The sequence below is a fragment of the Lithohypha guttulata genome (genome assembly GCF_036872675.1).
Source record: "Lithohypha guttulata strain CCFEE 5908 chromosome Unknown scaffold_8, whole genome shotgun sequence".
NCBI classification, from domain to species: Eukaryota; Fungi; Ascomycota; class Eurotiomycetes; order Chaetothyriales; family Trichomeriaceae; genus Lithohypha; species Lithohypha guttulata.
The window spans coordinates 215,992-236,000 of record NW_027042757.1 but is presented as its reverse complement, the minus strand read 5'-3'; the positions used below and the strand labels follow the sequence as shown (position 1 = coordinate 236,000).

Sequence of the window (20,009 nt, the reverse complement as noted above, 5' to 3'; positions counted from 1 at the left end):
ATAGCACGGTGCAACGGAACGATGACATGAGGTTTTATACGCGAGTGAGATGAGCGTTAGCGTTTGCATATGTAGATTTACGTTCAAATTAGGCGACTACAATAGTCTCAAGTTATGCTTGAGTTCTCTTGCTGAGCATAACATGGAACAAGATGTTCTATGATGTGGTATACTTTTTCGAAAACTTGAATAGGATTCAATTTCTTGCACTTCCAGAAGCACGAAGTTGGGAGGAAAACGGAGATAGCGCTTAGTAAAAGCTTATAAGCGCAAGGTCCCGGGCAGCGCTAGGCACATCTATCGCTATGCACGTCATTTTGCAGGCCTGATATCCAAATTGTAGCCAGCTGTTCCTAAGCCCGTGACAAAGCGATGAATGTCTTCCTTTACCCGCTAATCGTCTGAGCCAGCGTTCGGCTGAACCGACAGTCAGTATGATCTTATTGTTCTTATAGTATCTGGTCGCGTATATTGTCATAGCGAAAATGGCTTGGTCGATACAGCGAGCAATTCTAGGATTGCTCACGTTGCTTTACCTGTATATCACGGTTTCTTCTCTTGAGCGTCATGCTGTTCTCGCACGGCCCGACACCGTACCTCAAGCGCGACAGAGTAGACAGACAGTTTCAGAACAGGAATTTCAGACAGCGCAGGCAAGCACCCAACAGATCTGGTCTGATTTGAGGAAGGACGAGCCCTCCTGGCGCGAATCAATCATCGACGCGCGACCCAATGGCCTGCCAGCAACAGCATGGCACTACTTCAAGATCGCCTTCCGAGCCCTTTTCATGAATGCACCAACAAGAACACCAGGAACCGAGAACGCAAAGCTCAGTCCGAAGTTACAGGAGGCGGTGGATGGACTGACCAGGGCTGCAGTAGCTGATCCCGATGCCTTGTTCCTGCTTGCTGAGATGAACTTCTACGGCAATTTCTCCCATCCGAGACGTCCGAAGCGAGCACACGAGCTGTATTCTGAGTTAGCAGCAAGAGATGGAAATGCTACGGCTCAGCATATGCTTGGGCTCCTGTATGCTACCGGTATAGGCGATGCTGTTGAAATCGACCAAGCAAAGGCACAGCTGCACTATACTTTCGCGGCCGAACAAGGCGAGGTCAGGGCTGAAATGACATTGGCCCACAGGTACCATATGGGTATCGGTACCGCAAAGAGTTGTGAAAAGGCTGTTGAGTACTACAAACGTGTCGCAGACAAGAGCATGGACTGGTGGCTGTCAGGTCCGCCTGGTGGTCACCTCATACAACGAAACGCTTATCGCTGGGTCGATGAAGCAGGAGGCGCGTACGGCGAAGGTGCAAGCTGGACCTCCTCGGGTCCATTTGCTCCTGGCAAGAACACGGTGTACGAGAGCTTTGATAACGTTCTGGAATACCTTGACATGCGTGAGCGCCAGGGTGACTACATGGCCAGTCTAACTCTTGGGAAACACTTCTATGAGCCACCAAGAGGATTCAGGCGCAATCTCAAAAAAGCAAGATCTCAATTTATGAAAGTGGCCACGAGCTACTGGATGAGAGATGGAACTGTCAACCCTAAAAGGCCGAAGAATATTGAGAAGACGGCTGCCAAAGCCGCAGCCTACATCGGGAGGATGTTTCTGCGTGGGGAAGGTATGGAACAGAACTATGAAAAAGCTGTTACCTGGTTCAAAAGGGGCATTACCAACGGCGATGCTTTTGCGCAGTATCACCTCGGTCTGATGTATCGTGATGGTCTGGGTGTTCCGAAAGACGGGATTCGTGCTGCAACTTACCTCAAAGCCGCTAGCGAGCAGCAGCTGGGTGTCGCCCAGTCTGCTCTCGGAGTTCTATTTCTCGACCAAGGCGACCTGGATACAGCTAGCCGATACTTTGAGCTGGCCAAGAATTTTGGCGTTATGGAAGGCTATTACTATCTGGCTGAATTTGCCAACCAAGGATTGGGCCGACAGCAGAACTGCCAGCACGCAACAACATACTACAAGATTGTGGCAGAAAGAGCCGAGACTTTACACTCTGCTTTTGTAGAAGCCAATTCGGCCTACGAGAAAGGAGATTACGAACGAGCATTTGTCGCTTCTATCATGGCTGCAGAGCAAGGTTACGAATCAGCACAGGCCAACGCAGCCTTCCTACTTGACCAGAAAACGGCAGTCTTTTCTGTACCCATGCTACCTATCTTCCCAAACCCACTTGAATCTGTGCCTCCTGCACAGAGGACGAAACTTCTTGACAATGCACGACTGGCCCAAGTTTACTACACCCGATCTGCACATCAGCAGAACATCGACTCTCTGATCAAAGCAGGCGACTACCATCGCCTTGGCATAGGCACACCTACACGTACCGCTCCAATCAAGTCAAACAAGACCACCGCCAGCACAGAAGCAATGTACAGCTGCTACTCGACAGCCGCCGAACACCCAAACGCCGCCCAAGCACTCTGGAACATGGGCTGGATGCACGAAAACGGTATCGGAAATGTCGAGCAGGACTTTCACATGGCAAAGCGGTATTATGATCTTGCCTACGAGATGAACAAAGAAGCATATCTACCCGTGAAACTGGCTCTACTACGGCTCAGAGCTAGGAGTTGGTGGAACGGCGTATCCGGGGGTAAAGTCAAGCCAATGGAAGACGAAGACGAACAGCAGAAGAAGAACAGACCGAAGAGCCTGACTGAATGGCTTGGAAGGTTTCTCGATGCAGCCGTTGAGATGGAAGCACAGGACTACGCGGAACAGCAACGACAAGGCGAGTATGGTGATGAACTTGACCATGTCGCTTATGGAGAGCCTGGCATGCCAGGAGGAGACAATGAGTATTATTACAACAGTGGCGCGAACCGAAACGCAGAAGGCGGCGCTGGTGGTGACGAGTTCTACGACGACTTTGATGACGGACTCATAGAGAGTATGATCATCATTGCGTTGGCTGGAGCGCTGGCTCTACTTGTCTATGTCCGACAGCAGAGGGCGCGTGATGCGAGGGAAAGGGAAAGACAAGCTGCTGCTGGTGGAGGACAGCAACAACAACAGCCACCACCTCCACCACCACCGCCTCAACCCCAGGCGCAACAGGAACAGCAAGCGCAGTTGCCGGGTCAGAATGGCGGGTTTTTTCCCAACCCGGGCGATCCGGAGTATCCGAATTGGGTCGTAGGTGGTGTGGGACATTGAGGTAGTTTAGATAGATAGATAGGTAGACGGATTTCAATCGTTCACTTCTTTTTATTACCTTCCACTATTTTGTTGACCTTGTGGGAAAAGAATTTGTATGCCCGAAACATTACACAGTTTCGGGGTCTCTTGGTACATTGAGCTCCTGTTTTAGAGGCATTAGTGTACGTGGCGAAGGTGAAGCAGAAACGTGAGGCAACTCTCTGCAAGTCAGAATTCATGTGAAGTTTTTAATGAATTATGTACTATGTATGCTATTGCGGGTCCTCAAACTTGGGGAGGACGACTCTTGCATAATCCTGATTGCATTCCTTCTGTACCCGCGCATACCCCTTAAGCTCCTTGTGGTGGTGGTGATTGTTTCTACTCATACGTACCCGTACCTTGCGCCTTGATACAAATCGAAAGGGTATCTATTGGAACTCCGTTGATTGGCAAGCCTGTTTCAGTGGAAGAAACAACACCTGCGTGACAGCATGTATCACTACCGATATGCAGACTGAGCAGGCAGGACCGCTGGAGATGTCATGCTCCTCTTAAATAACGGTCGAAGCCGCGCACGTAGAGAGGGTGCTCTACTTCGATTCGGAGTCGGGCTCGACGCTATTGGACTGATTGCTTCTTCAAAACTATTGTCCTCGTACACCGGTTCCAATTCCTACTTGGAAGGTGTAACGACTAAACTCGGAAGATTACTCTTCATGCCATCCATGCTCATCAAGCTCGTGGCCGTGCTGCGCTTCGATATTCCCTGTTTAGGGGATTCGAAACCCATTTGCGATTGTGCGTCGGAATACATCGAGCTGCTTCCGTGGCTTCTTCGCTCGGTTCCGAGATCTGTGTCTGTGTCGGCGCTACGGGCGAGAGTTTTGGAAGCTTCTTCGTAATCTTGACAGGTGCATGTGACGTTGCCTGGTCGGGTTTGCAGCCATGGGTGGTCTAGGAGTTGTGCGGCGGTCCATCGTTCTTCGGGTACCCAGGCGAGCATCTTCTTTGCAAAGTCGATGAAGGATTCTTTGTTCTCGCCTTGCATGTGTGTTAGTGCGCAATCCCAAGATATGTTGGCCTTGTATTTGTCGACTAGCTTTGGGAATTTGAAGATGTACTCCTGCGTTTCTTGGTCGTAGTCGAAATAATTGCAGGTCTTGAGTCCTCGGTCCAGTAGCTCTTTTGGTGGAGGTCCCAGCAGACATATCATTAGTGCAAGATGCTCGTTGGCGTGATATTTGCCTGGAGCGGTGTTTATGTGATCAAAGAGTCCTTGCATTTCAATCAAATCCCACATCATCGCGCCTAAGTTCCAGATATCTGCTGGATATGACCAGCCTGAACCGAGTAAAACCTCTGGACATGTGAAAGCATTAGACTGGATGGCTTTGTGTTGTGGACCTTGATCGCCCCATTCAGCAAGACCAATATCTGTGATCTTGGCAGATGCCAAAACTGCGTCGGTTATCGAGTTTCCCTTGTCGTTCTCTCCTACCAACAGAAGGTCACTGCTGGACTTGTATATAATATGACCGTCGCGACTATCAGGAGTTTTGCGGGCCGGCGGATTGGCGTGTTGATGTGCCGCAAACTTGTCCAATACTGCATTTGGATCGTCCCCAAGACCCATCATTATGTTGTCTGGTTTGAGATCCGTATGAACAACGTGGCATTCGGAATGCATGTAATCGAGACCTTTGAGCAGTGAGGGCAACAACTTTCTTAGCTTGTCGCTGCCAAAGACACCGTGGGAGAACTTGGCTTGACATTCATCGAGGGGCTCGCGTAAAACATCGTAGACGATGCAAAGATGTACACCGTGTTTTGTCTTGATGCTGAATGTGTCGAGCATGAATCGGACATGTTTGTAGCCAGGATGTTTCGGGTTCGTTACCATCAGCTTCCTGGCGATCTCCCTACGACCTTTCAAGAAGTCATCCGACAATGTGTTAACGTTAATCTTGATTGTGACGTATTTCCTTGATCCTGGACCAGGTGATCTGGAGAGATTCAGGTCAGTTCCCGCGAGCCCATACAAGAGGTATCAGTGTGTGCTACTTACGCATGCAAGTCTTTGGCTAGCCAGACAGTGGCTGTCATACCATACCCCAGCTTCGCAATCACCTCATATCGATCGTTCAACTTATCGCCTATCTTTGCCGCATAAAAGGTATTTGGGCTATACTTTGGCAGTGTTTCTTCCTCGATAGGCTTGGCAGCTGATATTATTGGGGCTTTGCTGTCTGGCGAACTTGCACGCGAAAACGTTGACTGTATGAACGAATTTAGCGTCCGGTGGCTATTACTGCTTGTCGTTCTGTGTATGCTGATCGGCATGTTGGCGACTGGTCAATTAAACCAGGAGATTTAGAAATTGTCCGTATGTCAGTGTGGCATGCTAGGCTAAAAATGTGCGTGCAGTCGCATTAAAGAGATTGAAGTTGAATCAGAAATTTGTGACAGGGTCAGGCTGTCGTGTGGTGTTGGTTTCAGTCCCTGGTACGGGTTCCGGCACGGACAAAAAACCGCCAGGTTTGTGAGAAACAGAAACCTTCAGGTTATCAACGAGATGACGCAAGGCAGATTTGGTCAGCGATCAGCGCCGCGATTGCCGAAAGAATAGTGAAACGCAGGCCTGTTCTTTAAGTCGATCAAACAAAGACAATGATAGCAACAGTCCCAATAGTGTCGCCTTTCAGGATCAAAGAGCTCGGCACAACGTCATTTGGTTACTGAGCACGTGGTAGAAAGGACGGAAGCTCTTTGAGCTGATTTGAGCCAAAAGTGCGACGACTATTGTTCTTGTTCTACGAGGCCGCTCCCTAAGTCCAGGCTTCGCACGAGCTGACCGTGGCCACCAGGAACGCACGGCCAATCGGTGCACCGGCGAACGAAAAACAACTCATACCGAAAAGGAACAAGCCTTCTCGAACACGATCTAACTCTCTAGCATGGTCACTAATATGCTTAGCAATCCCATGTGAGGGCTGTAGCCTCCCAGAACAGCTTGAGCAGGTTCAGGACTTTTGATGGAACGTCAACGCACTCGCTGCGTAACGGCTCCCGTGCTGTGTAACAGTATCTTCAATGTGTGAAACTCGTTCGAAACAATATAGCTTTCGGGCGCCGGACTTAGCCCTGCTTGTCAGCCGAGCATACGTATTGCCATGGAGAATTGTACCATCTTCCCTGAAACTCTCTACTTCTTTACTCATCCCAAACACGGTATCAATAACTCGAATACGGCGTGACTACCTCGAACGATAAAGGATGAGTTTGTCCAATTCGTTTGGAGTGTCTGACATTCGCAACCCCCCGACGCGTTGGTACCAAGTAGTGATGGACCATGTCGCCACGTCCCTGAATTTAGTCCTTGATCATGATAACGAGCTGAAAAATTGTTTGCATTTCACAATGCCTGCAATGGTCCTTCCACTTGATCACCAGAGCTAGGTGAAAACATCTAGTCCCTACTTTGCTGACACCAAATCAGTTCATGGTTCGTTGTGTTCGCTGTGTTCGCTGATTCTTGGGCTTTGCAGGCGATTTCCTGGTTCGATGTGCTCATCGCGGCTTCCCGGCCTCGAGGCTGGCATCAGTCGTCATCAAAGGCTAGCGCATCGACGTCCTTGCTGGCCCTCCTATCCGAGACGATCATTGTTTCCCAGGATACGTACGCCGTGCGCAATGCTCTCGATATATGTCCGGTCCTTCAGGTGGAAGTATGGCTGCTTATTAACTGGTCAAAATCTAGAACCCTGTGACTTGTTGGACATTGACGGAGCACAGTTACGCCACGAGCTTTCCTTATAGGTTGGTCGCGCGTACTGACTACCCCATTTAGTCAGCCATTATCAGTTTGTATTGACCCTAGTAACCCGATACATTAGATGCAAGTAGAGGTAACATTTGGCTCGACCTACTATATATCAGCAGGCGCGAAGCTAATCCTATTCTGCTTCATCTTCCTGCACCTCACCGCGACTTCTCACAATGGATTACGCCCTTCGTGCAATTCGCGTGTTGATGCCCTCGCGAGCAAGTCGATGTGACTCATTTCCTACTGGAGAACACGCCTTTCATTGACATGGTACTTACAAAGCTGCTCAATAAGATAGGTAAGTACTTGATGTCTTAAAATGCGCTCCTTGCAATGCTATTCCTTGTCCTCACACACACTTTTGCAACGACCCATCCGTAAGACAAATTCTTGGTCACCAGAGCGGCTTGCCACATCCACTCTGCCAACATCGAGCCAGAAGATCATTGGAGCTTCCAGTCCGCTTACTGGTCTTTACTTGATTCTCCCCGCAGCTTGTGGCCTATAGCAGATTCCTTGCTGCACCTCGATCACTCCAAACGCCTATCGGAGATCCCTGCAGATTCGACCCAAACTCTGTCTCGTGGCTATCTTATCATTAGAGCACCTCTATATATACTGAACACAAGTATGACTCCTCACGCGATACCCTCGCAGGCAGGGTCTTCTGGCAACATGCCTTCCCTTTCCCTTCGGAGCGCCTCTTTGCGCACTGGGTCTTTATCTAATGCTAGCGACAATACTACAGCCACAGGTCCATTCGCTCGCCGAGGGTCCGCCACCCTGGATGCACTAACAAGGAGTTTGAAGAGGAAGTCTGGGGTCGAAGTTGTTCTGGATGGCAAAGACGAGTTCGTCCGTACTTACTCCACCTTCGACAAGATCCAAGGTCAAGTCAATCTCAACCTGGAGAAAGACACTTTGATTGGGGATCTTGTCATCAGCCTGGAGGGCTTGGCACAGACCTATGTCGAAAAGCTCGCCACGGCATCGCCAACATCAGGCCGCGCATCAGGAAGACATACTTTCTTACGGGTGCTACAGCCCATTTTCCAAGAGTCGTTGCCGGAGAACATGCTTGCGAAAGCCAATATTACCTACACAATTCCGTTCACTTTTGTTGTGCCGGATCGCTTGTTACCCCATATCTGCTCGCACAAAACTGAACATGATGAGGTAAAGGCAGCGCATCTGCAGTTACCACCGAGTATTGGTGACCCCATGCTTTCAGGCACAGGCAACGTATTGATGGATGATCTAGCCCCTGACATGGCTAAGATCAGCTACTACGTCAAGGCACGAGTCAGCAAAGCATCGCCCAGTACAGGAAAAGTGACGGATATCGAGGAGAAACTCGCACGCATACGCATCATTCCTGCTCGTGAAGAAGAGCCGCCACTACCTGTTGATGAAAACAATTCTTTCTATTGCCTTCGTAAGGAGAAGAATGTCCGCAAAGGCGTTTTCAAGATTGGCAAGAAACTTGGTCGATTGACTGCTGAAGTAGCGCAGCCCAAAAGTTTACGCCAGCCTGCGTTCACAAGCACGTCAAAAACACCAGTTACGACCATGGCGACAGTAACTCTTCGCTTCGATCCGACCACGGAGCAGGAGCAACCACCACAACTCGGCAGCCTATCCGCGAAGCTCAAAGCGCACACCTTCTTTGGAGCTGCAGCTTACAAGATACTGCCAGAGGTGTCCAAGTTCGATAATTGGTCAACACTACACGGAATGTACCCAGAGACGGTCAGTCTTTCCTGCCGGAATGTCGGCAGTGTAGTATGGTCGAGGCACGATCCAGATAAACGGGAGAAGTCAATTGCTTCCAGCAGTAGTGGTATGACAACACTGTCCCGCCGAGATTCGAACTTCTCTACATCATCATCACACTCTAGCAGCAGCTCAGCCTCAGTACCAATAGCTTCAGCAGCCTATGATTCGTCGTTACCTTTCTACACTGCGAAAGTACTTGTACCAATATCACTGCCTCAGGGACCAGAGGCCGATGAACATGGTCCTGCAAGCAAATCAATCTCGAAGGGCCCGTTGAAGAACAACAAAAGAATCACCTTTGTTCCATCGTTTCACACCTGTATCGTATCGCGATCCTATGCTCTCGAGCTTGGACTTTCCTTCTCCCCTGTCAGTAATGCTGGCAGTGGCAAGAATGCGCTCAGTGCGTCTAGCGTGACGCTACGAACACCCATTCAAATCTCTCAGGAAGGTTCGTCGCTGCCTCCAATTGATGACGATAGCGGACACTTCAACCTTGGCCTTGTCGAAGGCACCGATGAGTACGACGAAGCCATGGCTCGTCATCTTGACCAAGAACTGAACTTCTCAAACCCTTTCACTGGTGGCAGTATAGAAGCTATTCCGGAGTACGAGGAAATTCAAACCATCTTTCCACAAGGTGAGACTCGGCACGCGTCGATTGCGGTCCCTCCCTCTGCTATTACAGCACGCGAGCAACCACCAGAATATTACTCGCCCTTCAGTACTGCAACTGTGGGTAGAGGCAATGTCGCTGCTGCAGGAGCAGGACTCGGATTTGTTAGGAGGGTAAGTACTCGGCTACGTTCGTGATTATCTACTCCTCTGTCAAGGTCTTCTGAGCAATATCCTCCTACTTTTCAGGACTTTGTGCGCAGTAGCCGAGAAGCGTGGTCTCGATATTGAGGCACAATGATCTAACATTTGTCGCTTCAGCACACGATTGTCACGCGATATCCGACAAGATGCACGTATATGCCCATGGCATTCTTCAGCGCGATGTAAGCAGCACGATTGAAACAGGTGGCCGAGCACATACGGATAAGCTTGGATCCTAGTCAGCATACTTGTAGAGAACAGCAGAAAAACAGGCGAGATTATCAGGACAGTTTTTGTAGAGTTTCGGACATTGTGGTTTTTTTTTGTTGAGATACCCTTTCTGTTTGATGCATGAGCATCATTGAGCGTTCTGGAGCGAGGTAGCGGGTCAGTGCATATTCTACATGTTCAAAACAAGGCAAACCGTTTAACCTATGTATGAAAAAAAAAATGGGCAAGACTGATGAAAACTAAAATAGCTTGGAATGACTTGAAACGTCCAGCAATGTGGGTTCCGCTCATATCAACTCTCCTCGCGTTCACTAGAATTCTTGGAAGGAGTCGTAGCAAGCACGACCGCATTGCATGCATGGTGGAAGGTTGCCTCCCAGCTCAAGCTTGAGAAACTATGCTTGCGAGACAGGCATTTTTATTCCTTTGATAAGCCTGAAACTTGACCCCTGCAACCACGAGAAAAGACCAGGGACTATCTGTCTACCATTCTGTAGGAAAATACAGTGCATTCGACATGTTGATAACACTCTTCAACAGTTTCGCGTCATATCCAAATGTGTTTTCAGTGGGAGGACGAGTGAAAGGTGGTCCGCCGACCTTCAGCCCTCCTGCTCAGTCGGTCATGACAAGTACTTGACAAAACACCAAAGAAAAAAATTTGCGATTGCGCCACTGCATAATGCACACTGCCAGTTTATTGAAAGAACGAATGTCTCAATATACAGACGTATACTTTCATATTCTACTCTCACTACATACTACAGCATTTACCCAATTTTCCGACGAAGCACTCACTACACCCATATACACTCGCTGTCACTACCCGCTCATGACAAACAATTCGATCACCAGAGAAAACGTGTGCGGACTCACCCCTCTTCAGCAATAGTTCCGTTAAGCTGATCTACTTACTGCCTTTGAAGACCGGTTTCTTTTCAAGTGACAATAATATGCGCTCAAACGAGAAATCACCATGTCTAATCACGGACGACGTACGAGATCAAAGTCCAGCTCACCACATAAGTTACACAAAACACCTCGGTCGCAGATACAAGATCAACGGGATCACCGCGATACAATGACACCAGGTGGAGGGGTTTATCAGGGTTCATTATACCAGTATTTTCCAGCAGAGCAGTACGTACCTCAGCATTCGGACGAGTACTATTCGCAAGTACCACTACCACCACCGCTACCACAACTTCGATCACAACAGACACATCCCGCGAATCCCAACGACCCAAGCTGGAATCTACTAATCCCTACGCAACCATGGTTGAACGAATTTCGGCCTCGGTGGCCATCTGATGGGGGCGATAGAGTTGTTACGGATCCGATACCTCAATGCTATAGTGTTGAGCATGCGATTCTGATTCGGGATGCTTTGACGAAGTTTCATCTTGCGGTGTATCTAGCCGATGAGGATGCAGGGGAGAGTGAGGAGAGGATGATGGCTCATTTGGAAGTGATTTGCAATCAGTATATGGCGGCTATGTCGACGCTGGGAATCGTGAGTTTGTCCTATCTAAATGGTGATTTGGTGTGGTACTGACTAAGAAATAACAGCAAAAACACCAAATAGTATTCTTCTACCACGGTCGTGGCTACACGAGAACAGGAAACCAGGTGTGGGATGCTATTAGTGAGTGGGAGGCGAACGCATCCAAGGATGGAAAGCCGCGCAGCTACAACCGTTATCCAAGACACGGTCAGAATGTGCCCAGACAGAAGAACAACGATGAACGGCAAGGAAGAAGGACAAGATGGACCTACGACGAGGATGATTGGAATGGCGGAGATCAAAAGTGGTAAAGCAGGGGGATTTCGGATACTTTCCTTGGGTATTGTTATCATTGGAGCCAGTTTCATGCTGATCAGGTCGAATCGGACATGAAACTGTCATGTGCTGAAGCATCAACGAGGTTCATATCAGGGTTTCGTCACCCAACAATGGCTACGTATCTTCAGTCGCGCCACTGCTCTGTAGCTGGATCGAAATTGAGCAGACCAGGGTCAATATTGAGCTGTTGAAGCATAACGTCCATGGTGTAAAACTGCTGTACAAATGTCAGTACTCTTCCCTGGATCACGATATAGCATCTAGCTCACTGGCATAGCTTCGGGCCTTTTAATTTTCTTGCTCATCAATGCTTGTTGTTTAAGTTCGTGGTCGCCTGATTCGTCGTCGGAAAAGGGCTGATCCTCTTTTGAATTGTACCAATCGTCTACCTGGCACTGGGACGCATTCTTCTGCCAGACCTGCAGCCCACCCATTTGCTTGATGCGATCGCTCGTTGACTGGAAGAGGTCATCAGCAGCGTCGCGGGCTATAGTCTTCCATTTTAGAACAAGACCATCGACTTTCGCCTGCTGGTTTCCCGACCGCAACGTGTGTGCTTGCTGCAACACGTCTAAATCTTGTCGGTATCGCCTCAATTCTTGACCTAAAGCAGCATATTCTCGCTGCAGCTTGTCGATATCGTCGACTGTCGTGCTTTTTGCATCTATCTCGTGGTGATGGGCTGTATAAAATACTGACGGTTTCTGTGATGAGGTCGCATTCGACTCCTGGTCATTTGTTTCTCGACTGATGGCGTCTTGGTCATGTACCTGCTGTTCAACGTTATGCTTCGTGGCTTCTGCACTTGATGGATGACTTTTGGAAGTTAACTTCAAAGGTGAACGGAAAGGTTTGGAAAGAACTGAAGCAGTATCATTAAGCCTTCTTCTTTTGGCTTGATGCATTTTTCGAAAACAAGAGAATGATCTCTGATGTCTTTCAGCATATCGTCAATCCACCCAATCCACGATAACTGTATTACGGTCGTGGGTGTGATCATTTGCGAGGTGTCAGTAATGGAGGAGCGACTAGAAAACGAGGTTTAGGCTTGTCCGAGCGTCAGTGCAATCTCACAGGGCCCGTTTATTGGTAATCTCATGTTAAATGTAGCCAGCGATGATGACATCTGTGGTTTGGCGGTCTGAGGTGGAAAGCGCGTTTTCGTAGCTGGACTTGAATGATGTGGAGGATAGGAAGTGGCGTGGTCGCGCCTGCCTGTGTTTGCTGGAGAAAAGTGGTAGATTTTCTGATGCGAGAAGGGCGTTGGCGGCGGAAGCGTTTGGCATTGCAGGCGGCCGCCAGAGTCATTTGGTGAGCATCATCTCTGCGCAGTCAGGGCTTCTCGCTTTGTCTGCAACTCTGAACTTGGCTTTGTTAACTCCTGAACAGGTGCAGGATCGTGCTGTGATTGGCTGGAGAGCGGTGGGTCCTAGCACAAATGACGCTAGTGCCGTACTTGCCTGCACGTCCAGCGACACTCGAAATCATTCCAGATCCGATGAATGCTGCTCAGGTCTTCGCTGAGACGCTTGACTTTTGCACACGGCTTAGTAGCAGGATCAGCTATTATCGCAACCATGAACAATCATGCTTCAGTCCCACTCCGTCGCCATCCCTTCTCACTTTCCACCCATCCTTTCTTTTCCTTCATCATCGTATCATCGCCGTCCATGAACACCACTAATCTAGCAATAACGTCAATTTCACTGTGTTTAGCAGACCGCCAGCCCTGACCACAATTGAATTGCCTCACAGCTAATCATAGTCACGCTTGCCCAACGCGCGACACGCAACATCAGCCCCTGCGCCCTCCATCAGCATAACAATTCACCTAATCATCATCGATTAATATTGTTTCACCATACTGTCGTCGACAGAACACGTCCTGCGTCCATCTACAGCTTTGTAGATGTCGACGACCACTTTGATGATGGCTCCCACGCCTATGGTAAATGGTCGCACAGATAAATCATCCAAGAAACAAAGCAAGATAGTTGTTCTTGCTGTCCCTCCATCAATATTGAAGAGATTCGTTCCCAAGAAACAGTCTCCTCCAACTCCATCACCACCACCAGCACCAATGGTCGCTGAGGTACCTCATTTGGAGCCCATGGCATCGCAAGAGAACAACTCAGAATCGAACTCGACGCCTGCCCCAGCCCATGACATGTTGACACTTAATGGTACGACAAAACAAAAGGGCTCCGCCACAAATGGCGTGAAAAGGTCGACTCCCATGCCAGACAGCATGCAGAAACCAAGGGGCAAGCCAGGTCCGAAAAAGAAACCAAGACTGTATGTATATACTGCACTCATCACTCTACTACCAACTAACCACTTACGTAGAGAAGACGGCACCATAGATCATAGTGTCAAACCGGCCGCAACTACCACCGCCAACCACAAACTCGGTCCCAAGGCAAATACTGGCTTTATCAACGCCAATCTACGTGCACTTGACAGGTCGGGGACTCCCTGCCGACGATGGGAGAAGAAAGGATTCACATTGAAAAGCTTTACTGGCCATGCTTGGGAATTACCAAGCTGGAAAGGTTCCGACAAGTCGGCATTTGCCGACAGGGCTTCGGATTCGTCCACAAAAGACATTTCCATGAGCAGCGATCAAAAGCATAGCGAAAGCGACACCGCTGCTGGCAGCAATGCCGGCGACCGTACTGAAAAGATGGATATCACAACGCCTACTCCTAGCTCACCACCAACGATGCTGCCTCGAACTGCACACGAACCTATACTTACGCGGACCTAATCTTCCGATCAGCCAGGTGTTCCTATATTATATTCTCAAACGAGCTTAACCCCTTTCACCCCTCCTCAATACACTTTAGAGCTAGTGAAAGTGTCACGGTTATGAATCGGAGCTATTCTCTTGTACAACTACGTATTCTTTCAAATCTTGGTCGACGCCGGTCATGCTGGCTCACAGCCGTTATGGGTCATGGTAATTCTTTCAAATGCATTGTTGGTGGCATCTTTAGCATGGCGCTCGGATTTTTTTGGGCAATATGGGGCATTATATGATGGATCGAGATTGGGCAGCTTGCAAGAGCTTATCTGTGATCATAAGTTACAATGTTACGAGACTGGTCGGACTGCTGTTAGCAGCACAAACCATCAAATCACACACAACGGCGTACAAATCTGCGTATCAGAATAGACAGGTAGCATCAAGTGCAGAAATCGTGCACCAACAAATGTTACAATGAGCTTCTGTTTGGACTTTTTCATCCTCTTCTGCTGGTCGCAACAAATCTTTGTAATCGTTTGTGGCATGAGCGCCAGGCATATTATAGGCGATCCAGGCGCCCGAAAGGCCGTGCCGGCCCACCTAATAGCCAACCATGACATCCGTCTGCTCAGTCTCGTTTATCACGAACATTATCGACGACTAACAGCGACCAATTATCAAGATTTCGAATTGCAATAGTCACCATTGCCGTAAAGTATCTCTTGATTAGATACAACTCAACAAGTAGTAATTTGACCCAAGAGAGATCTCCACTTTTCAGACGGATCTCATTTAGAGTAGCTCTTCAGAGCCAACAACATTGTCTGAGCGGGAAACGAGGCGATTGAACTGCTGGGAGGGCGTACAAACGCGATCGCTTGTGAGGGTGTAAGAGGTGGGCTATGGCCGATAATGGGGCAGCAGGTCCTTATCCCGGCTCGACAAACATACCCAGGCGAATGTCGTATGCATCCGTAGTTACAGGAACACCAACAAACCAGTCAAGCAACCCAACGAGATCAGGGTCTCTTGCACAAAACGCTACAAGCCACAACGCGAATGCCTACCCTCCTCAGTATCAAGCAGACACAAGGACAGCAGGAAGGGACCACGACATGGCATCCTACGGCACATCCTCAAGCCAGCGAAGAGGTCTCTCATTCTCCTCACATAGACAAAATCAAGCCTCGACCGTACCTCCTTTCTGGGTTCCACCTTATCTAGAAGAGTCAAGATATGCGAAGAAGCTTGAAGCAGCGTACAATGCTCGTGTACGTGCTTTACGAGAACAAGATGCTACGAGTTCCATTGCCTCGAGCTCAATATGGAATTGGTCAAGCAATGCCAGGATAGCCCCTTCGCATCGTGGAATGACTTACGACATCATTGAAAGCATTGCTCCGCTCGAGGACGACACGATTCCACTACCAACGAGGTTAAGCAGTACGGACAAGCATCAAGGTCTTGACTTACTGGGAGAAGGTTTGGAGGTGAGATACAATGGTCCGACTGGCAAGGACCTGGAAGCAGCTTCTATCAGATCAGATCATCCGATTTCTCCACAATGTGGCATATATTACTACGAGATCAATATACGGCAGAAAAGCAAGGATTGTGCTGTTGCTATCGGGTTCTCGACGTCAGACTTCTCCCTAGAAAGATTACCTGGTTGGGAGCCCAAATCCTGGGCATATCATGGAGATGATGGCAAAGCTTTCGAAGGTCAGTCTAGTGGTCATCCTTACGAGTCAGGTTTCGGAGCCTCAGACGTTGTGGGCTGTGGTATCGATTTCAACAAGGGTCATGCATTCTTCACGAAGAATGGCCGGGACCTTGGTGTGGCCTTTAGAGATATTACCTTCCCATCGACGCCAGTGTTCCCATGTATTGGAATGAAGAAACATACTGGCGTGCTAATAAAAGTGAATTTTGGTCAACAGCCATTCGTCTTCGATATGAAGGACAAGATGGCTGAAGAGCAGGATAACGTCGCGCGTCATATAGCTCGGACTAGCACACACAAAATACACCCAAGACAGCCGACAGAGGCAGCTTTCACTCAAGAGCTGATCGCGCAATTTCTGTCCCACGGTGGTTACATCGAGACTGCGCAAGCCTTCTCTCAACAGGTCGAGAAAGAGCAGCAAGCACTTTACGGCAACGAACAGCCGAGTCATTCGGATATACGCAGTCCAGACACTTTCGATGCAAGACCACGACAACAAATCCGACAAGCAATCCTCGGAGGCGACATTGACGTTGCCCTCGATGCGACAGAGGAGCACTTCCCCGGCGTACTGGAGGCCCATCCACAGATATTCTTCCAGCTGAAGTGCCGCAAGTTCGTGGAGCTAGTGCTGAAAGCAGCAAGAATCGACAAGTCGAGGGACACACTTCGCAGGAATAAGCATCCTGGCAATGGCGCTGCTTCACAACCCTCAGCAGTGGATGATGTCTTTGAGTCAGCTATGGAGCTGGATGAGGAGCAGCAGACTTCACTTAATGGACATGGTAAAGCGCCTATGCAGACAAATCCAGAAAGCGAAGAGTACAATCAATTAATAGCTCAAACTATCGAGTATGGTCAAAGCTTGAAAGAAGAGTACGGCGAAAAGGGCAATCCAGAGCAGGATAAGATATTACATGACATTTTCAGTTTGATGCCATATTACGATCCGTCTCCAAGTCAAAACGGACATCTTCTTGACTTTAGTGGGCGAACGAAGGTTTCTGAGGACCTCAATTCAGCGATTCTGAGTAAGTGAAGTCTTCGAGTCATTAGGAAAGTTGCTAACCCAGACTACAGCATCCCTAGGGAGACCTTCAAATGCCGCCCTCGAGACGCTCTACCGTCAGACCGAAAGTCTACTGGATGTACTCAGCTTAGAAGGAGGTCCAGCAAGTCTCGTCGATCTAGAGAGACAGCCAGGAGAAGCAAGTCGATAGTGTCACGTTAATGCTGTCATAGAGGCGCGAGCCTCGATAAAGCCGGCGCCTGGGATGCCGCTTGATCAGAACTCTCTGTTACCAGGAGGTACTATTATGAATCTTTTTAGAGGAGAAGAGGTGCGCGTAGGACTTCTTCCGCCCGGATTCGCTTCTCCGTTGCAAGACTATGTACAGAGCCGTATCAATACTGCAGGACTGGCTAGGGCTACTTGGACGGCACGAACTGCGTGATACCTGGCAAGGGTAGCCAAGTTTCGTGAGCAACATCACAATATCATTACCTTGTCTTATCGCATCCCTTGAAATCGAGTGTCTAGCGAAGCTAACATGTCTCGCTATCTTGGATGTGACCTACCAACATAAGAGCGATAGACGTGGCACCACGCAGTAGGTGTCAGGTCAAATTATGAGGTTGGTAGAGAATACTTGCAACACCATGTTCATGATCCATCAAGAATCTCAATTGGGACTAGCGTGTCTCCCAGCCACGTTTTTGGTGCAGACGGGTTCTCAGCCTAAACCCTCCGGTGCGGAGTTTAGTGTTCGGACTAGTATCTGACGCTGTCATGATCCTCGAGACCTTTTCACCGTCCAGTCAGTTGCGATATCAATATCATTGAGCTTATCGTTGCTGCCCAACCACCGATATTGCTCCCCTTGTCGACTCATCCCAAGAACGAGAAAAAGCAGTTTCTTCCGTGCAGATTCGTTCGTGACAAAGCCCTCGACTCTTCTTTTAGTGTCACCACTAGCTCGCCCTGATCCGCGGTCCACTCGAGCAAATCACCAGAGGCACTTCAATTCTACTGGCGCTCATTGCTCGAAACTCCGCCAGTGGCACACGTTGCTCGCCTCGTGCTTTTCTTGAACTTGCTAGCCTTACACTTTTTTCCCAGTAAACTTACCTCTATCCTCCCCCATCCGAGCTCTTTCTCATCATGAGTCCTTCCATTGCAAACACCATGCGACGCTTTTCGCGAGGATCCTCACAGCGCAGATCAGATAATTCTTCAGCATCAAATACTGTCAATCAAGGTCAGGGTCAAGGTCAGATCACTGGAAACGAAGCGTATACACCTCCACTTGGTGGTAGCGGCCACCAGACGAACCCCAACGGTGGTGCTGTAACGTCAGCTGGCGGTTCTGGTTTCCACCACGACACTTCGAGGCCGATTTCAGCGGGCAGTAATTCCAGTTTCGACTTTATGAACAGGCCGGTTAGTGGTGGACTTGCGTCGCATCAACCAATGCCGAACAGCTCGGTTGGTGGTTTGAGTAGGACGGATCAGGTGGTGTTGAGGTATTTCTGGGAGGATAAGTATGCCGATAATGCGAAAAGGGATTTGCATTTTGTGAGTTGTGCACATCGTGGAGATAGGAAGGAAAGTGCTAATGAGTGATAGCTGAAATTTCCTTTCTTTGGGCAGTACCCGTCACACGCGGAGTTAATGCCATATTGTGAGATCTACCATCTGGTCAAGACTTCTCCTGGTGCATCGATTGTGAGCCTGGGGAGTGCGAATGGTGTATATATTGGGTAAGTGAACTATCTGATTATCGTTGCGACAAGCACAAGGGACTGGAAAGCGTCGCATTCCTACAACTCTTGGCGTGACATGCACGGTCTACTATCATCAGAAACATAACTGACGTTCTCACTCCAGCTTCGAGCTCGCCCAAGGTGCTCAACTACACATAGACATGGACGACGAGTGGCGCGATATCTCCCACCATCGCATCATCTTCAAGCCATACGAGTCGATGCTCAGGGATCCAACCTCAGATGCCACTTTCAAGACCTGGCCCAAGCCATTGACCATTGAATTCCTGGAAGACCAGTACCAGAGATGGGTCAGAGACCTGACGAGTTTCTGCTGGATCGATGAGCCAGTCCGTGAATTGGGATCTGCTGGTGCGAACGGACTTGGTGGCGAAGGTATACTGAGTGAGAAGGGCAGTCGTGGGGAGCTGTGAATACGATCGGTGGAGACTCACCATAATTCAAGGCGTGTAGGGCGAATCGAGGAGTTGCGGAATACTGACACTCCAGTTGAGAGGAGTATCAGCATGGGTGGCAACAAGAGACGTGGTGATCAAAGTATGCATGGTCAGCCACTATGTGAGTGGTGTGACCGACCTGATTGCGAGGCAATGCGTCGACGCTCTTTGGCCTCAAACGCTTTCCGAGAGGAGGATCCACTACCTCAGCAGAATTCTGCACGAACAACACAACCGACGACAATACCGGGCCAGAACGGTGTCTCGCAGCGGAAATCCCGGACCTGGCGTTTTGTCAATTCGCACGGTATTTCTTGGACATATTCACAACGTCGTCGTCACCGTCGACGATCTACAGGCGCAACATGACATTGATCTCAGAAACAGTCTAGGTGAAGAGATCTGATGACAACGAAGGCCGTGCAGGAGCGAGATCTGGTACATAACAAAGGAAGATTTCCGGTGTATTAAGGCAAATGACCACGACTAATGATTAATGATCTTGTACATGGAACATGGTATTATAGCAAAATGAACAAGTCCATGTATCATACTATGTTGGTCATTCGTCGTCGTAAGCCTCCGGAAGATATATTGAAGCAACAAATATGTATCTGTGTTGGAAAATCGAAAGAGAAGGTCGCGATGTACTGACCAAAA

The 20,009-nt window shown here is 49.0% G+C and overlaps 8 protein-coding genes across 8 annotated transcripts; 6 read left to right on the top strand and 2 right to left on the bottom strand.

The window, feature by feature from the left end:
• Positions 1–485: 485 nt before the first annotated feature.
• Positions 486–3,179, top strand: HRD3_2 (ERAD-associated protein; the record flags this gene model as incomplete). The annotated part of the gene is made up of 1 exon (XM_064902533.1): positions 486–3,179. The coding sequence occupies one exon, from the start codon at positions 486–488 to the stop codon at positions 3,177–3,179; it is 2,694 nt and encodes an 897-aa protein (XP_064751009.1).
• Positions 3,180–3,837: 658 nt separating this feature from the next.
• Positions 3,838–5,504, bottom strand: LTR64_008217 (uncharacterized protein; the record flags this gene model as incomplete). Its single annotated transcript, XM_064902532.1, has 2 exons — positions 3,838–5,167; positions 5,230–5,504. 2 exons carry the CDS (start codon positions 5,502–5,504, stop codon positions 3,838–3,840), a joined length of 1,605 nt encoding a protein of 534 aa, XP_064751008.1.
• Positions 5,505–7,617: 2,113 nt separating this feature from the next.
• On the top strand, positions 7,618–9,576 carry LTR64_008216 (uncharacterized protein; the record flags this gene model as incomplete). Its single annotated transcript, XM_064902531.1, has 1 exon — positions 7,618–9,576. The coding sequence occupies one exon, from the start codon at positions 7,618–7,620 to the stop codon at positions 9,574–9,576; it is 1,959 nt and encodes a 652-aa protein (XP_064751007.1).
• Positions 9,577–10,789: 1,213 nt separating this feature from the next.
• LTR64_008215 (uncharacterized protein) lies at positions 10,790–11,628 on the top strand (the record flags this gene model as incomplete). Its single annotated transcript, XM_064902530.1, has 2 exons — positions 10,790–11,326; positions 11,383–11,628. 2 exons carry the CDS (start codon positions 10,790–10,792, stop codon positions 11,626–11,628), a joined length of 783 nt encoding a protein of 260 aa, XP_064751006.1.
• Positions 11,629–11,780: 152 nt separating this feature from the next.
• Positions 11,781–12,561, bottom strand: HRD3_1 (ERAD-associated protein; the record flags this gene model as incomplete). Its single annotated transcript, XM_064902529.1, has 2 exons — positions 11,781–11,873; positions 11,926–12,561. 2 exons carry the CDS (start codon positions 12,559–12,561, stop codon positions 11,781–11,783), a joined length of 729 nt encoding a protein of 242 aa, XP_064751005.1.
• Positions 12,562–13,586: 1,025 nt separating this feature from the next.
• On the top strand, positions 13,587–14,423 carry LTR64_008213 (uncharacterized protein; the record flags this gene model as incomplete). The annotated part of the gene is made up of 2 exons (XM_064902528.1): positions 13,587–13,951; positions 14,003–14,423. The coding sequence occupies 2 exons, from the start codon at positions 13,587–13,589 to the stop codon at positions 14,421–14,423; spliced, it is 786 nt and encodes a 261-aa protein (XP_064751004.1).
• Positions 14,424–15,361: 938 nt separating this feature from the next.
• Positions 15,362–17,348, top strand: LTR64_008212 (uncharacterized protein; the record flags this gene model as incomplete). Its single annotated transcript, XM_064902527.1, has 2 exons — positions 15,362–17,159; positions 17,209–17,348. The coding sequence occupies 2 exons, from the start codon at positions 15,362–15,364 to the stop codon at positions 17,346–17,348; spliced, it is 1,938 nt and encodes a 645-aa protein (XP_064751003.1).
• Positions 17,349–18,289: 941 nt separating this feature from the next.
• On the top strand, positions 18,290–19,718 carry LTR64_008211 (uncharacterized protein; the record flags this gene model as incomplete). Its single annotated transcript, XM_064902526.1, has 4 exons — positions 18,290–18,703; positions 18,755–18,888; positions 19,016–19,287; positions 19,402–19,718. 4 exons carry the CDS (start codon positions 18,290–18,292, stop codon positions 19,716–19,718), a joined length of 1,137 nt encoding a protein of 378 aa, XP_064751002.1.
• Positions 19,719–20,009: the final 291 nt, after the last annotated feature.